General features: G+C 41.4%; 1 protein-coding gene and 1 long non-coding RNA gene across 5 annotated transcripts in view; one reads left to right on the forward strand and one right to left on the reverse strand.

Annotated features, from left to right (window-relative positions):
- POLE4 (DNA polymerase epsilon 4, accessory subunit) overlaps positions 1-6,556 on the reverse strand; it is a 150,495-nt gene extending 143,939 nt beyond the window's left edge. Inside the window, exons 1-3 of one of the 3 annotated variants that reach the window (XM_055378160.2) lie at positions 6,038-6,296; positions 5,505-5,589; positions 4,785-4,826 (exon numbers count right to left, since the gene is read on the reverse strand). In XM_055378160.2, the coding sequence (XP_055234135.1) occupies positions 4,785-4,826; positions 5,505-5,589; positions 6,038-6,250 (340 nt within the window). In that variant the 5' untranslated portion in view covers positions 6,251-6,296. Of the gene's footprint in view, positions 1-4,784; positions 4,827-5,504; positions 5,590-6,037 lie in introns of all 3 variants that reach the window. The other 2 variants (XM_063695753.1, XM_004029488.4) reach the window with 2 other exon arrangements.
- Positions 6,051-19,197, forward strand: part of LOC129531650 (uncharacterized) — a 40,629-nt gene continuing 27,482 nt past the window's right edge. Inside the window, exons 1-2 of one of the 2 annotated variants that reach the window (XR_010129939.1) lie at positions 6,051-6,198; positions 12,754-12,816. This is a non-coding gene — a long non-coding RNA (uncharacterized lncRNA). The remainder of the gene's footprint in view (positions 6,199-12,753; positions 12,817-19,197) is intronic. The other variant, XR_008676955.2, reaches the window with a different exon arrangement.

Below are 19,197 nucleotides of genomic sequence, written 5' to 3' on the forward strand. Positions count from 1 at the left end.
TCCCTTGGAAGTCAAAAATGCCTGCTCTTACCACTTCCATGCAACACTGTACTAGAGATTCTAGCCAGTTCAGTAGGGCAAGAAAAAAATATATAAAGATAAGGATTGGAAAGAACTTCACAAAATTATTATTATTGGCAGATGATATACTACTATGTAATTAAAGAAATTCAAAAATCAACAGATATGTCATTCAAATTATTAAGAACTACATCAAAACAAAATTTTTAAGTAAAAAAACTAAGAATAACAGCTAAGAAAGATGCCAGTTGCAAAATTAACATAAAATCAATTATATTTCTAAATACAGCAATATTTAGAAAATAAAATTTTCTTTAGAAAGACACCATTAACAATAGCATCAAAAATATTAAGTACTTAGAGAACAACATTTAACAAAATACATCAAGATTTCTTCAGGTAAAATAATTTATTAAAAACTAAATATTAATAAATGTTAAAGTAGATCATATTTATAAAATGGAAGGTTCACTATTGTAAAGATATTGTTTCTTCCCCACAGTAATTTATAAATTCAATACAATCCCAATTAGTATCTCTTTTTGTGGAATTTGACAGATTCTAAAATGTACATGAAAATGCAAAGATTCAAAAATAGCAAAGATACTTAGAAAAAAACAAGGTGGGAAGATCTGCTCTCTCAGATAAAGCTACCATAACTGAGACAGTATAGTACTGATGTGAGAATACCCATCAATGGAAAAGAGATACAAATAGATCAATGGAAGAGAACAGAAAGGCCAGAAACAGCCTTGATTGATAAGAAAGGTAGCACTGCAAAGCAGTGAGATGATGATATGGACAAGCGGATATGTAAATATGAAGACACAAATGAGACTGGACCCCCAACCCAATACACAAAAATTCAACTCCACTGTTATGAAAGACAAAACTATAAATATTTTAGCATAAACAGAATGTCTTCATGACAATACAGTAGGGAATATTTTCTAAAATGAACACAAATAGCATTAGTTATAAGGAAAAAAATTGATACATTTGATTACCTTTATCTTTTAATGCGTATCAAAAGACAACCTTTTAAGGAATGAAAAGGCAGGAAAAGATACTTCTCATATACTAAAAAAGATTCATATCTAAAATATAACAAGCACGGCTGGGCACAGTGGCTCACACCTGTAATCCCAGCACTTTGGAAGGCGGAGGCAGGCAGATCACTTGAGGTCAGGAGTTCGAGATCAGCCTGGCCAACACAGTGAAACCCCATCTCTACCAAAAAAATGCCAAAATTAGCCAGGCATGGTGGTACACGCCTGTAGTCCCAGTTACGTGAGAATCTCTTGAACGTGGAAGTGGGGGTTGCATTGAGCAGAGATTATGCCACTGCATTCCAGCCTGGATGACAAAGCAAGACTCCATGTCAAAAAAAATAATAAATAAAAATGAAATAAAATACAGCAAGCATTTTTATAAGTCAGTAAGAAAAAGGACAAAAATAGCTAACAGAAAAATAGAAGACACCCCTCAAAAAAAAATGGGCATGTATATGAAAAGACGCCCAATGTCACCCACAATCAGGGCAATACGAATTAACACCACATGCAACTATCACTTACATTCAATAACAGCTTGTCAAAAATAAAAAACTCTGGTAATACCAAGTGTGGGTAAGAATGAGAAGCAATGGGAATTATCATGCACTGCTGGTAGGAATGTGAATTGGAATACAGAAGTTCAGCAGTACCTGCCAAAGATGGAGATACGAATACTCTATATAGCCTAGGTCCCAGCAGTATTATATATTTTATACACACATATACATCCACCCTAGAGAAATATGTACAAGATTGTTCACAGCAAATTGTTTATAATTGGAAAAATAAGGTTTCCCAAATATCAACATTAAAATAGTTCAATTGTGGTACTGTCATATAGCAAGGAACACGAACAAATGAGTTATGTGCAATCACACAGATAAATCTCACAAATGTGTTAACTTAAAACAGTTGTGTGACAGATGTTGACCAACGAATGCATACGGTTTGGTTCCATTTGCAGAGAGTTTAACAAAACAAAACTAAACCTTAGTGTTCAGGGATGCATGCTTATATAGTAAGCTATAAAGAAAAGGAAGTAATTACCAAAAAAGTTAGGAAACAGTAATGTCGGGAAAGGGAATGAGAATAGGTATGATGAAGAATGAATATATGTGGGACTCTGGGGGCTGACAATACCCTATCTCTTGGCCAAGATGGTGGTTACGAGGGTGTTCATTTTATCATTTATTGACTTTACATTTACAGCACACACTTTACATACGTTGTATGTCATAAGACTTAGAAAAAGAATATATATATACACATACAAACATATTTGCATAAAATATCCAGATTACAGAAGAAAACTAGTAACAGTTGTTTGCAGGGAGGGGACCTGAATGAGGAATTAAGGGACAGAGAGAAGGTAGAGAAAGACTGTTTACAGTCCTAGTTTTCAACTTCTACAATCAACCAGAGATAAAGCATGGAAGATTTAATTGTGATAAGATACAAATGTTATTAGCTTTGACAATGTCAAATTACTAGATAACACAAATTGATAGCTAGATGTGAACTAGAAAGGGAAAAGGGATACGTGCACTAATAGTCATACTTTACAAACTGGGGAGTCAAGGAATACATTAAAAATTGGACACAACAACCAAAGACATCCTAGTACGTTATATAAACTGTAAAGGTAAAGAAACTAAAACTAGTGATACAACTACCAAAAATCAGAAAGACAGGAGGGGATTTATGGGGTTCTACAGATTAGCGAAATCTTCATTTATCACAGCAGGAAGTCAATACATACCGTCTACAGCTGACAAACCAATGGGTAAGCATATTAGTTAGAAATAAACGTAACCACCAGAAAAGCTCAAAACACAAACAAAACAGTGGGTGGACAGCAGCTGTACTTCATTATAAGCCATTAGGTAACTATTTGATTTTCAAGTATCGATATGTATTATAAAAACGAAAAAAATGTATTTACTTAGACCATACACACCTAACGACATAAGAACATTTATTTTACCCAGTAAAAAATAATATAATGCAGACTGAATCCACAGGGGCTATAACGGCTAACATTCAGATCTACCAATGTAGGACAGAGCAAAGGGATTCAATTACAGAGATAGATGAGGATGAAAGCAGAGGATGAATATAAACACACCAATCATTCAATAAATGGCCATTTATTAAAAATCCAAGCTAAGCACTATGCTGTGATAGAGGCTAGAGTGGAAAACTACATAAGACCACCCCACTTCTATTCCTAGTACCCTCCAGTTTATTTTCCCCAGGGCAGCAATGTTGTGCACTTAAAATACAAATCTGATCATATCACTCATGTCTTTGAAAAGCTGGTAATTAAAAATGAAGAGGTAAAGTAGGCTCCAAACATTTTTGACTGCAGAACTTACAGAAAGTCTGTCACAAGGAGTGCCTGCCTTAGGTAGGACTAACAAAAGTTAATTTTAAGAAAAATGAGTAGGTGGAAAGAGAGGCTGAAGAAAAATCTGCAAATTAAAAGAATGCTCAATAGTCTAGACATAGAGCTGGCCATGGTAGTCTATCTATCTAATAAGACATTTAAAAAATATCTATCAAAAGGACCAGGGGCCTAGGTTGACAGGGAGATGCAGAACAAAGGAGTAAAAAAGAGTGGAATAAATCAAGATATTTCTAAAGGTAATAAGGCTTGAAGGAGGTAATGAGAACACCCTGGGAGAATAAGGATACATGGCTTTTGCTAAGCTATTCAATCAAAATACATGTGTCGCTCAACAACAAGGATACATCCTGAGAAATGCATCACATCTTCAGGCGATTTCACCACTGTGTGAACACCATAGAGGGTACTTACACAAAGCTAGATGGTATAGCCTACTACACATTTAGTCTACAGGGTATACCTATTGTTGTCAGGTTACAAACCTGAACAGCATGTTACTGTACTGAATACTGTAGGCAACTGTAACATGATGATAAGTGTATTTAAACATATCTAAACATAGAAAAGGTAATGTATTTCATTAGGATGTTATGACCACTACCACTACCTCACTGGGCAAAAGGAATTTTTCAGCTCCATTATAATCTGATGGGACCACCCTCATGTGAGCAGTCCATGGCTGACCAAAAAGTTATTATGCAGCACATGACTACATACGTGTAGTGAAGAGTAAGCTGATCAGATTGAAGAATTAAGTAGCAGAAATTGCTCTGAGGCTAGGTAGCTAAAATTAGGTATTTCAAATATTTTCTTTTTTAATGACAAAATTTAGTTAGTACACAAGTTAATCCATGACTCCTAAAAATACAGACAAGTACAAGTCTTATTGCAGCAAAATAATCACTTCACACAGATTGTTGAAGAAAAAAGAACAAGCGGTAACCCTTTAAATGTTGACAATTGTTTCTGATCTGTAACATGATAAGGGGGGGCAAGCCTGATATTTAGGGATGGCGATCAAGGTAGGAATCGAACTTTCGAATTCATCTAACTCCACTGGGATCTTTATATTCCCTCCTATTTCTTTATGGTTAGCAATTTTCAGGTAGAAATTTTAATTCCCCAAGGGAGAAAACTCAACCTCACTAGGTTTAGCAAGTTACTTTTTTCTATCCTAATAGCAAGTACGGAGAATTATCCCTACACAAAGAAGAAGCAGGCATCCGTTTTATGAGATTTTGAATTTCATATCAACATGCAAAAGACAGGCGGAAATGACTGCCCACTGAGAGGGAACTCACCTTCCAGAAAAGCAAATTCATCCACAGCTTCTATTGCATTATCTGAAACACAAGGAAAAGAGACACCTGACTAACGTCAGCCATGCTGACGTCAGTCAGAAAACAGCACAATCTGCAGTGAAGGGCATGAGGCTTTGGACAAATGAGGGCATTTATAAGATGCGTCCCTTGCTGCCTTGAGATCCATATCTACTCTACCAGCAACTCTTATACATATTAGCTGTCTCCCTAGAAGAGTAAGAAAAGTGTAGGCAAATACCATTCAACGCGGGGGTTGGGGGCCTCCTAAATTACACCTAAATTATTTATTCGCTGTGTTCTTAAAGTTGTCAGAGAAGAACGTGGCAATAGACGCAGGGCGCATGAGAATACGGTATACGAAATCTTACACAGGTGAGGGTTACCAGCCAGACAAGAGTCAGAAATCAAATCCCCAGTTGCTAGGTGAAAAAGAAATATCTTTTTCTGGTGCAATTTGGCAGAAGGTATGAAGGGATCCAGTCCGCTATGGCAACCCCAGACACCTTCACACACTGCCCCGCCACCCCAAGCAGACAGCCTCTACAGGTAGGGCTTCCTGGCACTGTGGCCAACAGAAAACATCCTGGGGAGAGACGCTGTGGCACCTCTCAGATCAGAGTGACGTCTTCTCAACCTGCACAAGGGGAAACCAGCCCAGCCCTCCCTTGTCTGTCCCCAGACACTGCAGTGCCACTCTACCCAAGTCTCTCCTCTGAAGGGTTTTCCTTTTTCCCTGCTGAGCGCAACAGTAGGCATCTTTTGCAATGGTCTCCACAAACAGTTCCTGTGAAGTAAAAAAGCAAAGTTTTAGTAATGGGTTCTAACACACTGAGGAGGTAAGGGCTCCGGTTCGTGGGTGGGGGCAGAAAGGGAGAAGAAAGGCTCGGGGCAAGAAAATGTTCTGGAAGCTAAGATTGTCCTGGACTTCATGAAGATCCATTCCGCTACCCTCTTCCCAGTATTCTCCCTCATTCACTAAAGACTCCTACAAGTTCTGTACGAGGCCCTGGAGATACAAATTAAAGTCACTCACTATCCAGGTCCTCAACAAGAGGGAGGAGTGTTAACAAAACTCGCATAGGTCCCCGGCCCCTTTCCTCCGCCTTCCGGGTCCACGCCCACATCTCAAAACCCGGGCCACGCCGCCCTAAGCCCCGCCCGCGGGAGGCCCCGAGGCCCCGCCCCACACTCCACCTCCCCCACCCCCGCGTGCCCTCGCGCTGCAGGCGCACCGCGGCTCGTGCCAGAATGAAGATGGCTTCCTGTCCCGCTAGCGTCACGTCGGGATCTGCCTTCACCAAGGCCTTCACTCGCGCCAGAGGCAACCTCGAGAGACGAGCCCCAGGCACACTCGTTGGGGCCTGGGGCTGCGAGGCCGCTGCCTCCCCAGCAGGTCCCTCCTCCTCTCGGGGCGTCCCGCTTCCTGCCGCCGCCGCCGCCGCCATCCCGGCTTTGAGCGTGCTGCGCGCGGCCGCCGACTGTGCGCGCGCATGCGGCGCAGGCCCTTTCCCGCGCGGGCTGGAGGCCACACCCTGTGTAGGCGCGCGGCTCCGCCCCTACGCGGCAGTGCGCTGCCAGGAAACCCGGTGGGCGGGGGTCGGGCTCCGGCTCTTCCCACGCGCGTAGCCACCCGTGGGCTGTCGTGCACTTGGTTGACGCTACCGGCGACCCTCTGGCCCTGTCGGGCCTGTGGAGCCCAGGCACCTCCCATTGGTGCCTGTGCCGGGCTGGTGAGGGGAGAAATCTAGACCAGGCTCGCAAGAGAGTCTCCGTCAAAACAGAGTGTGCATATTCCAAGGCTAACGAGGGCACGTGTCCGAGGGAGGCCCGGCCCTGGAGGGCCCAGCATCGTGGAAGAGGGTGCCAAGGAGGCAGCGAAATCTGGACCAAATTCAAGGATAACCAGTTATAGATGCTCTTGAAGGAGGGGTAGGGCTTTTGGCAGGCAGAAATGAAGAAATTCAGCCCAGCCAGAGGAAACAAGAAAAAGTCATGGAGGCTAGAAAAGATGAAATTGTGGTGGTGAGGCATCCACGTTTGTTCAAAAAGAGGTTGCATCACAGCTTTGGTTCTCAAATTTGACCTCAAAATCCCTTTACGGTCTTAAAGATTGTTAAAGAGCCCAGGGAGCTTTTGTTTCTGTCAGTTATATCAATACTTACTGTATTAGAATTAAAGTTTTAAAATATTGATTTAAAATTACTAATGCGTTACCAGCTAACAAACAACATTTTTATGACAAGTAATTTTTTCTAAATCTAGTAAGAAAAGTCTCTAATGTCTGATTTCATGTGAGAACTGGATTCTCTAGCTGCTTCTGTTGCTAACGTTAGCACTTCTCGGGTAGCTCTTAAAAAACTACTACATCTTGAGAGAATGTGAATGAAAAAGACAAATAACCTCATAGTAGAATTAAGAAAATAATTTTGGCCTCATGGACTCCTGAAAAGGGTCTCCAGAAAATTCCCACCCCCATGAATCCCCACACCACACTTTGAGGTCTGATAGCGTACAGGAACAGTTAATATTTAAAATAGGTTTAATCTAAGTCAATCATAGTAATAGTGAACACCTTTAAACATTTACTATGTGCATGATTCAAAGTGTTTTAGATTTATGTAAATCATAACTTCTGTAATTTTCACAATACCCTATTGAGGCAAATATTATAACCTTATTTTTCAAACCTTATTTGAAAAAATTGAGGCGCAGAGTGTTTACTGAGTCGCATACACAGGGCAGAATGTGGTGAAGCCAAGATGAAGCTGAATTAAACGACATCTGAAATCACTCAGTTCCAAAATTATGTAGTAAACTCTAACTGGTGTAGGAGTGGAAAGGTGTGAAACCTTTCTTTACCCATTTTAAGGGTCATAGCTGACACTCCTATAACATACACAAAAAAGCCTAACAAGTCTAATCAAAGTTTTACATGACATGAGAGTCCAAAAATGCAGACCATAAGACCTAGAGGAAACTATTTTTATGCTTAGGTTATATGAAGAAGGGATTGCTGTGTAGAAATGTGATTAGAGGCCTGGTACGGTGGGTCACACCTGTAATCCCAACACTTTGGGAAGCCAAGGCAGGAGGACCGCCTGAGCCCAGGAGTTTGAGACCAGCCTGGGCAACAGATGGAGACCCCATTTCTACACACACACACACACACACACACACACACACACAAATTAGCTGGGTATTGTGATCCTATAGTCCTAGCTACTTGGGAGGCTGAGGTGGGAGAGTTGCTTGAGCCCAGGAGTTCAAGGATACAGTGAGCAATGATTGCACCACTGCACTCCAGCCTGGGCGACAGAGAGAGACCCTGTGTCTTAAAAAGAAAAAGAAATGGGATTGGACCAAAAGGGAATGATAATAATTTAATGGTAATAGACTGAATGGGGAAACCCAGCAAGGCCTGTCTGTTCATATTCTTCTTGGCCTCCCTGTGTAGCATTCCTTCTGGTATTAGGGCAGGACCCTTCTGGAATGAGGGTCTTCAAGGGAGAAGGCAGAAAATAACCTTTCTAGGTTTTACGACTTGCTTGGAGGAAGGAGAATTCTAGTTTCTATGACCTGCCTTGGGAAAGAGGAATTCTGGTTTCCATGACTCACTGCGAAGAGTGGTGATGTTAGAGTGGGTAGCTAGTCAGACACGAACAGGGCAGGATAGGGCCCCCACGCTCCACCAGGAATGTCAGAAGATCATCAGGTGATGGTCAGACAGTGGTCGCACCGCCACTCTAAAATACCAATTGCTCATAGCCAGCGCCAGGGAAAGGCAGTTTCCTTATAGATAGAAAAACCCTGAAGCTGATGATCAGGAACTTCCTGATGAGATCTCAGGAGTTGGGCGAGCGGGCTCACGCATGCACACTAAGAGGCAAAATGGTGGAATTTAACTGATATATGACCTTCTGGGGGCATTCTACTGAAAAAGGGAAGAACGCCTCAGGTGAGCATGCTTACAACTTCAATAAATACACTGCACTTGCTCCCCTCCCCAGCGCTAGCAGGCTACTGTGCATTTCGACAACCTACCCCAAGGGAAGAATCAGGGTAGAAGGGATGCAAGACCCCAGAAGTATGCCAACATATAAAAACCCAAGTCAAAAGGTCAAACCTTGCACTTGTCCTTCAGGTCACCCACTTGGGCCTCTTCTCAGTGTACTTTCCTTCCTTTCGTTCTTGCTCTAAAGCTTTTTAATAAATTTTCACTTCTGCTTTAAAACTTGCCTCAGTCTCTTCTTTTGCCTTATGCCCCTCAGTCGACATCTTCTGAGGAGACAAGAATCGAGGTTGCTGCAATTTGCTGCCAGTAACTCTAATAACTTCTACTGCTTACAGTGGAAAACAGGACAGGAGAAGTTCAGAAAGACCTTGCTTCTGAGGCCTTTCCAATTTTCTTCAGTTCAAAGTACTCAGCGTTCCAAAGTACCATACTTTGGGGTATCATGTAATGAGCCCCAACCCTGAATTAGCACAGAGACACTCTACTATAGCAGAATAAGAGTCTTGGCCCAGAATTAAAATCTGCAGAAGAGGATATGAGTTGCTGAAAATTGAACCAGAGCCGCCATTAGGGCCTCAGTCCTGAGTTCTTTTCAGATTACATTTATGGACACTCTCACTCATGGAAAGCTCCACACAAAATTCATAAAAGCATGACCAGATTCTTGTGTCACAGTGCACAAGAACACTTCACAGAGCTATATTCCAGCAATCGCAAAGTAGCTAAGTACTAAATTGACCTAAATTCTGAATTAACATAAGACAGTTGACAATGGTGGGGGTGTTACTGGACCCCACCACTTACCCAAAGTTAGTCTTTGGCTCAGGGGTTTCCTTGCTAGAGTCCTTTCGTGGTCACCAGAAAAATGTTACAGGAAAGGGGTTCTGATCCAGACCCCAAGAGAGAGTTCTTGAATCTCACGCAAGAAAGAATTCAGGGCAAGTCCATAAAGTAAAGTGAAAGCAAGTTTATTAGGAAAGTAAAGGAATAAAAGAATGGTTGCTCCATTGGCTGGGCAGCCCTGAGGGCTGCTGGTTGCCCATTTTTGTGGTTATTTCTTGATTATGTGCTAAACAAGGGGTGGATTATTCATGTCTCCCCTTTTAAGACCATATAGGATAACTTCCTGACGTTGCCCTTTCATTTGTAAACTGTCATGGTGCTTGTGGGAGTGTAGCAGTGAGGACGACCAGAGGTCACTCTCCTGGCCATCTTGGTTTTGGTGGGTTTTAGCTGGCTTCTTTACTGCAAACTGTTTTATCAGCAAGGTCTTTATGACCTGTATTTCGTGCCAACCTCCTATCTCATCTGCTGACTTAGAATGCCCTAACCATCTGGGAATGCAGCCCAGTAGGTCTCAGCCTCATTTTGCCCAGCTCCTATTCAAGATGGAGTTGCTCTGGTTCACACACCTTTAACAGGGGCAGGAGGAGTTAAGAGTTCTTGAAAGGGCTGAGTCAACTTGGCTTTCAGAGGATTCTCATTTCAACCCCCTTTTCTTCCCAATTTTGTCTCATTCATATGTTCCCTGCCTTTCCTCCTTTTCTCCTTTTTTGTTCCCCTTCGTGTTCTTTTTTTTTTTCTTTTCTTTTCTTTTCTTTTCCTCATCACTTGAATGTCTCACCACTTGGTGCAGTCCTTCTCTCCCTGGTTTGACTATGACTAACCAAGAGTTTATGGAGACCAGACAGGACTTCCTGACTGTAAGTATTGAACAGCACTAAGGTGTGTTAGAAAGGGAAATCACGTTTCACAGTTTTTGAGTTTCAGTGGAAAAAAGGCAGAAGAAACAGGAAGACAAAGGTTGAAAAGCTCAAAAAGCCACACACGCACACACAGTTTGCATTCCAGTCCAAATAGAGTGAAGGCTAAAAATATCTTTAAAAGGCTACGTGATGAAAATTAATGCAAAAAAAAAGATGTGTGTTAAGTGAAGTTTGGCCTAAAGCTGTCTCTTTACACAGTTTAAGTTTGGCCTAAAGGTTTCTTCATATGTAGAGAAATGCAAGGTAACTTGATGTGAAAACGGTCACTTACTCTTGTAAGAAATAGCCATGTTTCAGCCAATTACAGGCAGCCAGCTGCTCAAACCAGGTTCAAATAAGGCAAACATCAAGCTGTAACCATTCCAGCTATTTCTGTACCTCACTTCCATTTTCTGGACATCATTTTCCTTGTTATCCTACCATGCGGCAGGCCTAAAATCACACTGAATCTATTCTGGTTCTGGGGGCTGCCTGATTCGAGAATCATTTTTTGCTCAGTTAAACTCTGTAAAATTTAACTTGTCTAAAGTTTTCTTTTAACTTGTGAAGTATTTTATCTAATAAGCTAAAGATTAAAGACAGCTTGCCATCTACCATACTGGAGTAAGTGTCCTATCCAGGAGATAACTAACTAGTGGAGGAACCAGTATCACTTCATTTCTGAATTTTTTTAAAAAAAAATCATATATGTGTTGTATGTACACGTGTGTATTGTTAAAAGATAAACCTAGGCACATTAAAATTTTAAAGAGTTGATTTGAGCAGATAGTGATTCATGAATCGGGTAGTGCCAAACCACAACTGGGTCTGGGCTCCACTGAGGCAGTGGGAGGGGAAATGTTTTATAAAGTATTTGAGGAAGCAAGACAAAGAAAATATTTGATTGGTTAAAGTAGAGCAGTAGCCATAAAGTTCCTAGTTAGAGGTGAGTTGGCAGTGATAACAGAATGGCTGGGCTCTCAGTTAAACCCCACCATTAAGCCTGGAACTACAGCCCTAAGTGAAAACAGCTGACCCATTTTTCTACCTGAATGTTGCCTTTTTGGCCTGCCACACCCCTATCCTGTGCCCATAAAAAAACTTTAACTGGCAGAGCAATACAAGCAGCTGAGCGTCAGAGATACAAGCAGCTGAGCGTCAGGGACACAAGCAGCTGAGCATTGAGGATACAAGCAGCTGAGCATCAGGGATACAAGTGGCTGAGCAGAGAAGCAACTGAGCATCTAAGACTACAGACAGATGTGGCTAACTTCAGACAGTGCAGCTTCAGGCAAAGATCTTCTCGCACCATCCCCTTTCCAACTCCCCATTCTGCTGACAGCCACTTCCACTTCCATCACCCAATAAAATCCTCTGCATACACTACCCTTCAATTCATTCGTGTGACCTGATTCTTCCTAGACACTGGACAAGAACCCAAATGCCAAGAGGACAAGGGCTGGGACACTCCTACAGGGCCCTGCACAGAGCCTGGTCCCACCAGAGAGGAGCAACCGGCCAGTTCCAGCATTAGTTCACTTTGCTTCCTGCACTCTTCTTGCTCACATGCTCCCTCTCATGACGAGTGGCCAGCGGCAGGCTGAATGAAATGTGCTACTCCAGTTCCCTCCCACAAGGTCAAGGAAAAAATTCCGTCTCAACAGTTTCTGACTGGTTAAGCTTAGGCTTTGTTTTCCTGCAATATGGCTGTTCACACTGAGTTAGGTTTCAGTTTGGCCATATAGAAACCTGAGACAGTGGAGCCATCTCAGCCTAATGGCCTCCCAATTATTTATTTTAACAGGGCATCATTGTATCTATATTTGTGCGTGAATATATATGTGTACATAAATGTATACATATACAGACACATATTTGAAAGGTTAATGATTAAATACATCATAGGGAAAATAGAGGGCATACTAGGGTAACAAAAAAGAAAAAAAAAATCACCAGACTCTTTAAAAGGAAAAAATAAAGAGAACAAAAATAAAGTATCATGAGTTTGTCCATGGAAATCCTGGGATGCAGGAATTACTTAAGCACTTAAAAACTAATTACAAGGGGAAAGCATGTTGAGAAAAAGAAAAGAGAAAAACAAAAGATACAAAGGAAAATGTTACTCTTAATTCAGTGTTTAAATAAATTGTTTAGGCAGCAGTTCTCAAACTTTCTCAACTTTTTTTTTCAGGTTTATTATATAGGTAAATTGCATGTCATGGGGATTTGGTGTACAGATTATTTCATCACCCAGGTAATAAGCATAGTACCCAATAGGTAGTTTTTTGATCCTCATGCTCCTCCCACCCTCCACCCTCAAGCAGGCCCAAGTATCTGTTGTTCCCTTCTTTGTGTCCACATATATTCAATGTTTAGCTCCCACTTATAAGTGAGAATATGCAGTATTTGGTTTTCTGTTCCTATGTTAGTTCATTTAGGATAATGGCCTCCAGCTCCATCCACGTTATTACAAAAGATATGATCTTGGTCTTTTTATGGCTGTGTTAGTATTCCGTGGTGCATATGTACCACATTTTTTTAACCCAGTCCACCTTTGATGGACATCTGGGTTGATTCCACGTCTTTGCTATTGTGTGAATAGTGCATGCATGTGTCTTTATGATGGAACAATTTGGATTCCTTTGGGTATATATCCAATAATGGGATGGCTGGGTAGAATTGTAATTCTGTTTAAAGTCCTTTGAGAAATCACTACACTGCTTTCCACATGGCTGAACTAATTTGCATTCCCACCAGCAGTATATCAATGTTCCTTTTTCTCTGCAACCTTATGAACATCTGTTATTTTTTAACTTTTTAATAATAGCCTTTATGAGTGGTATGAGATCGTATCTCCTTGTAGTTTGATTTGCATTTCATTAATGATTAGTGATGTTGGACATTTTTTCACATGCTTGTTGGCTGTGTGTATGTTTCTTTTGAAAAGTGTCTGTTCATGTTCTTTGCCCACTTTTTAATAAGGTTGGGTAGTTTTTGGTTTAAGTTCCTTATAGATTCTGGATATTAGACCTTTGTCAGATGCATAGTTTACAAATGTTTTCTCCCATTCTGTAGGTTGTCTGTTTGGTTTGTTGATAGTTTCTTTCTTTCTCTCTCTCTTCTTTTTTTTTTTTTTGTTTTTTTGTTTTTTTGTTTTTTTGAGATAAAAGACTTGCTCTGTCACCCAGGCTGGAGTGCAATGAGCAATGACATGATCTTGACTCACTGCAACCTCTACCTCCTGGGTTCAAGTAATTCTCATGCCCCAGCCACCTGAGTAGCTGGGATTACAGGTGCACGCCACCACACACCGCTTAATTTTTTTTTTTTTTAAGTGGAGATGGGGTTCAGACTGGTCTTGAACTCCTGGCCTCAAGTGATCCACCTGCCTCGGCCTCCCAAAGTGCTGGGATTACAACCATGAGCCACCATGCCTGGCTGGGAGTTTATTTTGCTGTGCAGAAGTTCTTTCGTTTAATTGACCATTGGTCAATTTTTGGTTTTGTTGCAACTGCTTTTGGCATCTTCATCATGAAATCTTTACCTGGTCCTATGTCCAGAATGATATTCCCTAGGTTGTCTCCCAGAGTTTTTATAGATTTAGATTTTACATTTAAGTCTTTAATCAATCGAGTTGATTTTTGTATATGATTCTGGTACATTGTCTCTTTCTCATTGGTTTCAAAGAACTTCTTGATTTCTGCCTTAATTTCCTTATTTACCCAAAGTCCTTCAGGAGCAGGTTGTTCAATTTCCACGTAATTGTGTGGTTTTGAGTGCATTTCCTTAATCCTGAGTTCTAATTTTATTGCTTTATGGTCTGAGAGACTGTTTGTTATGATTTCAGTTCTTTTGCATTTGCTGAGGAGTGTTTCACTTCCAATTATGTGGTCGATTTTGGAGTAAGTGTCATGTGGCACTGAAAGAATGTATATTCTGTTGATTTGGGGCGGAGAGTTCTGTAGACGTCTACTAGGTCCACTTGGTCCCGAGCTGAGTTCAAGTCCTGAATATCCTTCCTAATTTTCTGTCTCATTGATCTGTCTAATACTGGCAGTGGGGTGTTAAAGTCTCCCACTATTATTGTGTGGGAGTCTAAGTCTCCTTGAAGGTCTCTAAGAACTCGTTTTATGAATCTGGGAGCTCTTGTATCCGGTGTATATATATTTAGAATAGTTAGCTCTTCTTGTTGAATTGTTCCCTTTACCGTTATGTAATGCCCTTTTTTGTCTTTTTTAATCTTTGTTGTTTTAAAGTCTGTTTTGTCTGAGACTAGGATTGCAACCCTGCTTTTTTGTTTTTTGTTTGTTTGTTTTGTTTTGTTTGCTTTCCATTTGCTTGGTAAATTTTCCTCCATCTTTTTATTTTGAGCCTATGTGTGTCTTTGCACATAAGATGGGTCTCCTGAATACAGCACACCAATGGGTCTTTACTCTTTATCCAATTTGCCAGTCTATGTCTTTTAATTTGGGCATTTACCCCATTTACATTTAAGGTTGGTATTGTTATGTGTGAATCTGATCCTGTCATCACGATGCTATTTGGTTATTTTACACACTAGTTCATGCCGTTTCTTCATAGTGTCATTGCTCTTTATATTTTGGTGTGTTTTTGCAGTGGCTAGTACTGGTTTTTCCTTAACATATTTAGTACTTCTTTCAGGAGCTCTTGCAGGGCAGGCCTGGTGGTAACAAAATCCCTCAGCATTTGCTTGTCTGTAAAGGATTTTATTTCTCCTTCACTTATGAAGCTTAGTTTGGCTGGATATGAAATTCTGGGTAGAAAATTCTTTTCTTTAAGAATGTTGAATATTGGCCCCCAGTCTCTTCTGGCTGATAGAGTTTCTGCTGACAGGTCTGCTGTTAGTCTGATGGGCTTCCCTTTGTAGGTGACCTGGCCTTTGTCTCTGGCTGCCCTTAACAGTTTTTCCTTCTTTTTGACCTTGGAGAATCTGACGATCATGTGTCTTGGGGCTGATCTTCTCATGGAGTATCTTAATGGTGTTCTCTGTATTTCCTGAATTTGCATGTTGGCCTATCTTGCTAGGTTAGGGAAGTCCTCCTGGATAATATCTTGAGGTGTGTTTTCCAGCTCATTTCCATTCTCCTCATCTCCTTCTGGTACTCCAATCAATCAATTGCAGGTTCAGTCTTTTTAGGAAGTCCCTTTCATTCTTTTTTCTCTATTCTTGTCTGCATGCCTTATTTCTGCAAGGTGGTCTTCAAACTCTGAAATCCTTTCTTCTGCTTGGTCAGTTTAGCTGTAGATACTTGTATATGCTTCATGAGGTTCTCGTGCTGTTTTTTTCAGCTCCATCAGGTCGTTTATGTTCCTCTCTAAACTGGTTATTCTAGTTAGCAATTCCTCTGACCTTTCACCAAGGCTCTTAGCTTCTTTATATTGAGTTAGAACATGCCCCTTGAGCTCAGTGTAGTTTTTTATTACCCATCTTCTGAAGCCTACTTCTGTCAAGTCATCCATCTGATGCTCCATCCAGTTCTGCACCCTTGATGGAGAGACATTGCGATCATTTGGAGGAGAAGAGACACTCTGGCCTTTTGGGTTTTCAGCATTTTTGTTGATTCTTTCTCATCTTCGTGAATTTGTATAGTTTCAGTCTTTGAGCCCACTGACCCTTGGATGGGGTTTTTGTGGGGGCTTTTTGTTGCTGTTGTTGATGCTCTTGTTGTTGCTTTCTGCTTGTTTGTTTTTCTTTCAATAGTCAGGTCTCTCTTCTGTAGGGCTGCTGCAGTTTGCTGGGGGTTCACTTCAGGCCCTATTCATCTAATTCACTCCCGTGTTTGGAGATGTCATTTAAGGAGGCTGGAGAACAGCAAAGATGGGTGCCTCCTCCTTCTTCTGAGACCTCTGACCTCGAGGGGCACCAACCTGATGCCAGTAGGATCGCTCCTGTATAGGCTGTCTGACAACCCCTGTTGGAGGGGCTCCCCCAGTTGGGTGGCACGGGAAACAGGACCCATTTAAAGAGGCACTTTGTCCCTTGGTGGAGGGAGTGTGCTTCACTCGCGGGAAACCCACTCATCTAGGCTGCCCGGATTCCTCAGAACTACCAGGAGGAGAGGATAAGTCTGCTGGTCCACAGAGACTGCAGCCGCCCCTTCCCCTAGGGGTTCAGGCCCAGGGAGATTTGGATTCTGTCCCTGAGCCTCTGGCTGGAGTTATTGGCGTTCCTGCAGGAAACCCCCACCTAATGGGGAAGAATGGGTCAGGCAGGGTCAGGCCTGAAGACATACTCTGGCTGCAAACTACCACATCCAGTGTGTTGGGCTGTGGGGACAAGTCTTGGGATCAAGCCATCCAGCCTCCCTGGCTCCAGCAGGGGAAAGGCGCAGACTGGAGCTATAGAAATGGGTTCCACCCTTCCCCCGCCCAGGAAGCTTAGCGTATTAGGTAGTTGCCAGTCCCAATGCTGGCTGCTGCCCCTCCCCCAAGGTGCTCAAACAGTTTAGACAGCAGGCAGTCACAGCCATGGTGCTGGTCACCCCTCCTCCTGGGAGTTTGGTAGGCTTCAGCTGATTCCAGCTGAGAGGCTGTAAGAATCTGCACGTTCTAGGGTTGGAACACTAGGCCCCAGTGGCATGGGTTCACGAGTGGGATCTTCCGATCCGCAGGTTGCACAGTTCCATGGAAAAAGCACAGTTTCCCTAGCTGTGTAGCACTCTCACTCACCGCCACCCCTACCCCATGTGGTTCTCAGGTGGGCCGCCACACTGCACTGTTCTTCCCTCTCTCTGTGGGTCACACCAGCCTTCTAGTCAATTTTGATGAGAGAACCTGGATACCTTGGTTGCCAGGGAAGCATTCACATGCTTATTATGGTTTTTTTCAATGGGAGCCTCGAACACTGCTGTTTCTAGTTGGCCATCTTGTCCCCACCCCCAGGGGGATTACATTTCAACATGAGATTTGGGTAGGGCAAATATCTAAACTATAACAAAAATCAATATGCAAAAATCAATTTTATTTCTATACAATGGCAATGAACAAGCCAAAAATCACATTAATAAAATAATTCCACTAATAATCACATCCAAAAATTGAAATACACTTATGGTCAATTGACTTTCAACAACGGCACCAAAACAATTCGATGGGAAAAGAAGAGTCCTTTCAACAAATTGTGCTAGGGCAACTTAATAGCCACATGCGAAAGAATAAGGTTGAATTCACTATCTCACACCATACATAAAAATTAACTCAAAATGGATCAAAAACCTACAAATAAGGGCAACAATTATAAAACTCAGAAGAAAACACGGAGTTATATCTTCATGACCTTGGATTGGCAAAGAATTTTTAGATATGAGATCAAAAACATGAGCAACAAAAGAAAAAAAAACAGATAAGTTGAACTTCATAAAAAAAAATTTTGTTAATAGAGATAAGGTCTCACTATGTTGCACAAGCTGGTCTTTAGCTCCTGGCCTCAAACAATCCTTCTACCTTGGCCTCCCGAAGTGCTGGGATTACAGGCGTGAGACACCACACTCAGCCAAACTTCATCAAAATATTTAAATTAATTGTGTCAAAGGACACACTATCAAGAAAGTGGAAAGACAAAGTATTTGCAAATCATACACCTGATAGCCAGAATTGTACCTAGGATATATAAAGAACTTTTACAACTCAATAATAGAAAGACAAATGACCCAATTTAATAATGAGCAAAGAATTTGAATATACATTTCTCCAAAGAAGATATGCAAATGGCAAATAAGCATATGAAAAGTTGCACATCAATATTTGTTAGGAAAATAGAAACACAAAACAAAATCACAATGAAATACCACTTCCCACTAGGATGGCAAATATCAAAACAGCAAAACAAATGTGGGCAAGATGTGGAGAAACTGGAAACTTCATACACTGCTGGTCAGAATGTAAATGATGCAGCCACTTTGGAAAACAGTTTGGCAGTTCCTCAAAAAAATTTAAACATATAATTACCATATGACCCAGAAATTCTACGCATAGGTACATATCCAAAAGAACTGAAAATATATGTCCACATAAAAACCTGTACACAAATGTTCATAGTAGCAAAGTTCATGGTATCCAAAAAGCCAAGACAACCAAAATATCCATTGACTAATGAATGGATAAACAAAATGTGGTCTATTCATACAGTACAATATTATTTGCCCATAAAAAAGAATGAAATGCTGATACATGCTGCCATGTGGCATGTATACTAAGTGAAAGAAGTGAGACAAAAAAGGCTACATATGGTATGATTCCATTTATATGAAGTGTCTAGATTAGACAAACCCATTGAGACAGAAAGATTAGTGGTTGCCAGGGCCTGGGGAGAGGGAGAAATAGGAAGTGACTGCCAACAAATAATGGAATTTCTTTTTGGAGTAATGGAAATATGCTAGAATTAGATAGTGGTGATGGTTGCACAACCTTGTGAATGTATTAAAACCACTGAACTGTACACTTCATTTATTTTGGTGATTTTTCATAAACACTAGATGACCAGGGAGAATTGTACAATTTAAAAGGGTAAATTTGCCAGCACAGTGGCTCACGCCTGTAATCCCAGCACTTTGGGAGGCCAACGCGGGTAGATCGCTTGAGCCCAGGAGTTCAAGAGCAGCCTGGGAAAGATGGC

The sequence above is a fragment of the Gorilla gorilla genome, chromosome 12 (genome assembly GCF_029281585.2).
Source record: "Gorilla gorilla gorilla isolate KB3781 chromosome 12, NHGRI_mGorGor1-v2.1_pri, whole genome shotgun sequence".
NCBI lineage: Eukaryota > Metazoa > Chordata > Mammalia > Primates > Hominidae > Gorilla > Gorilla gorilla.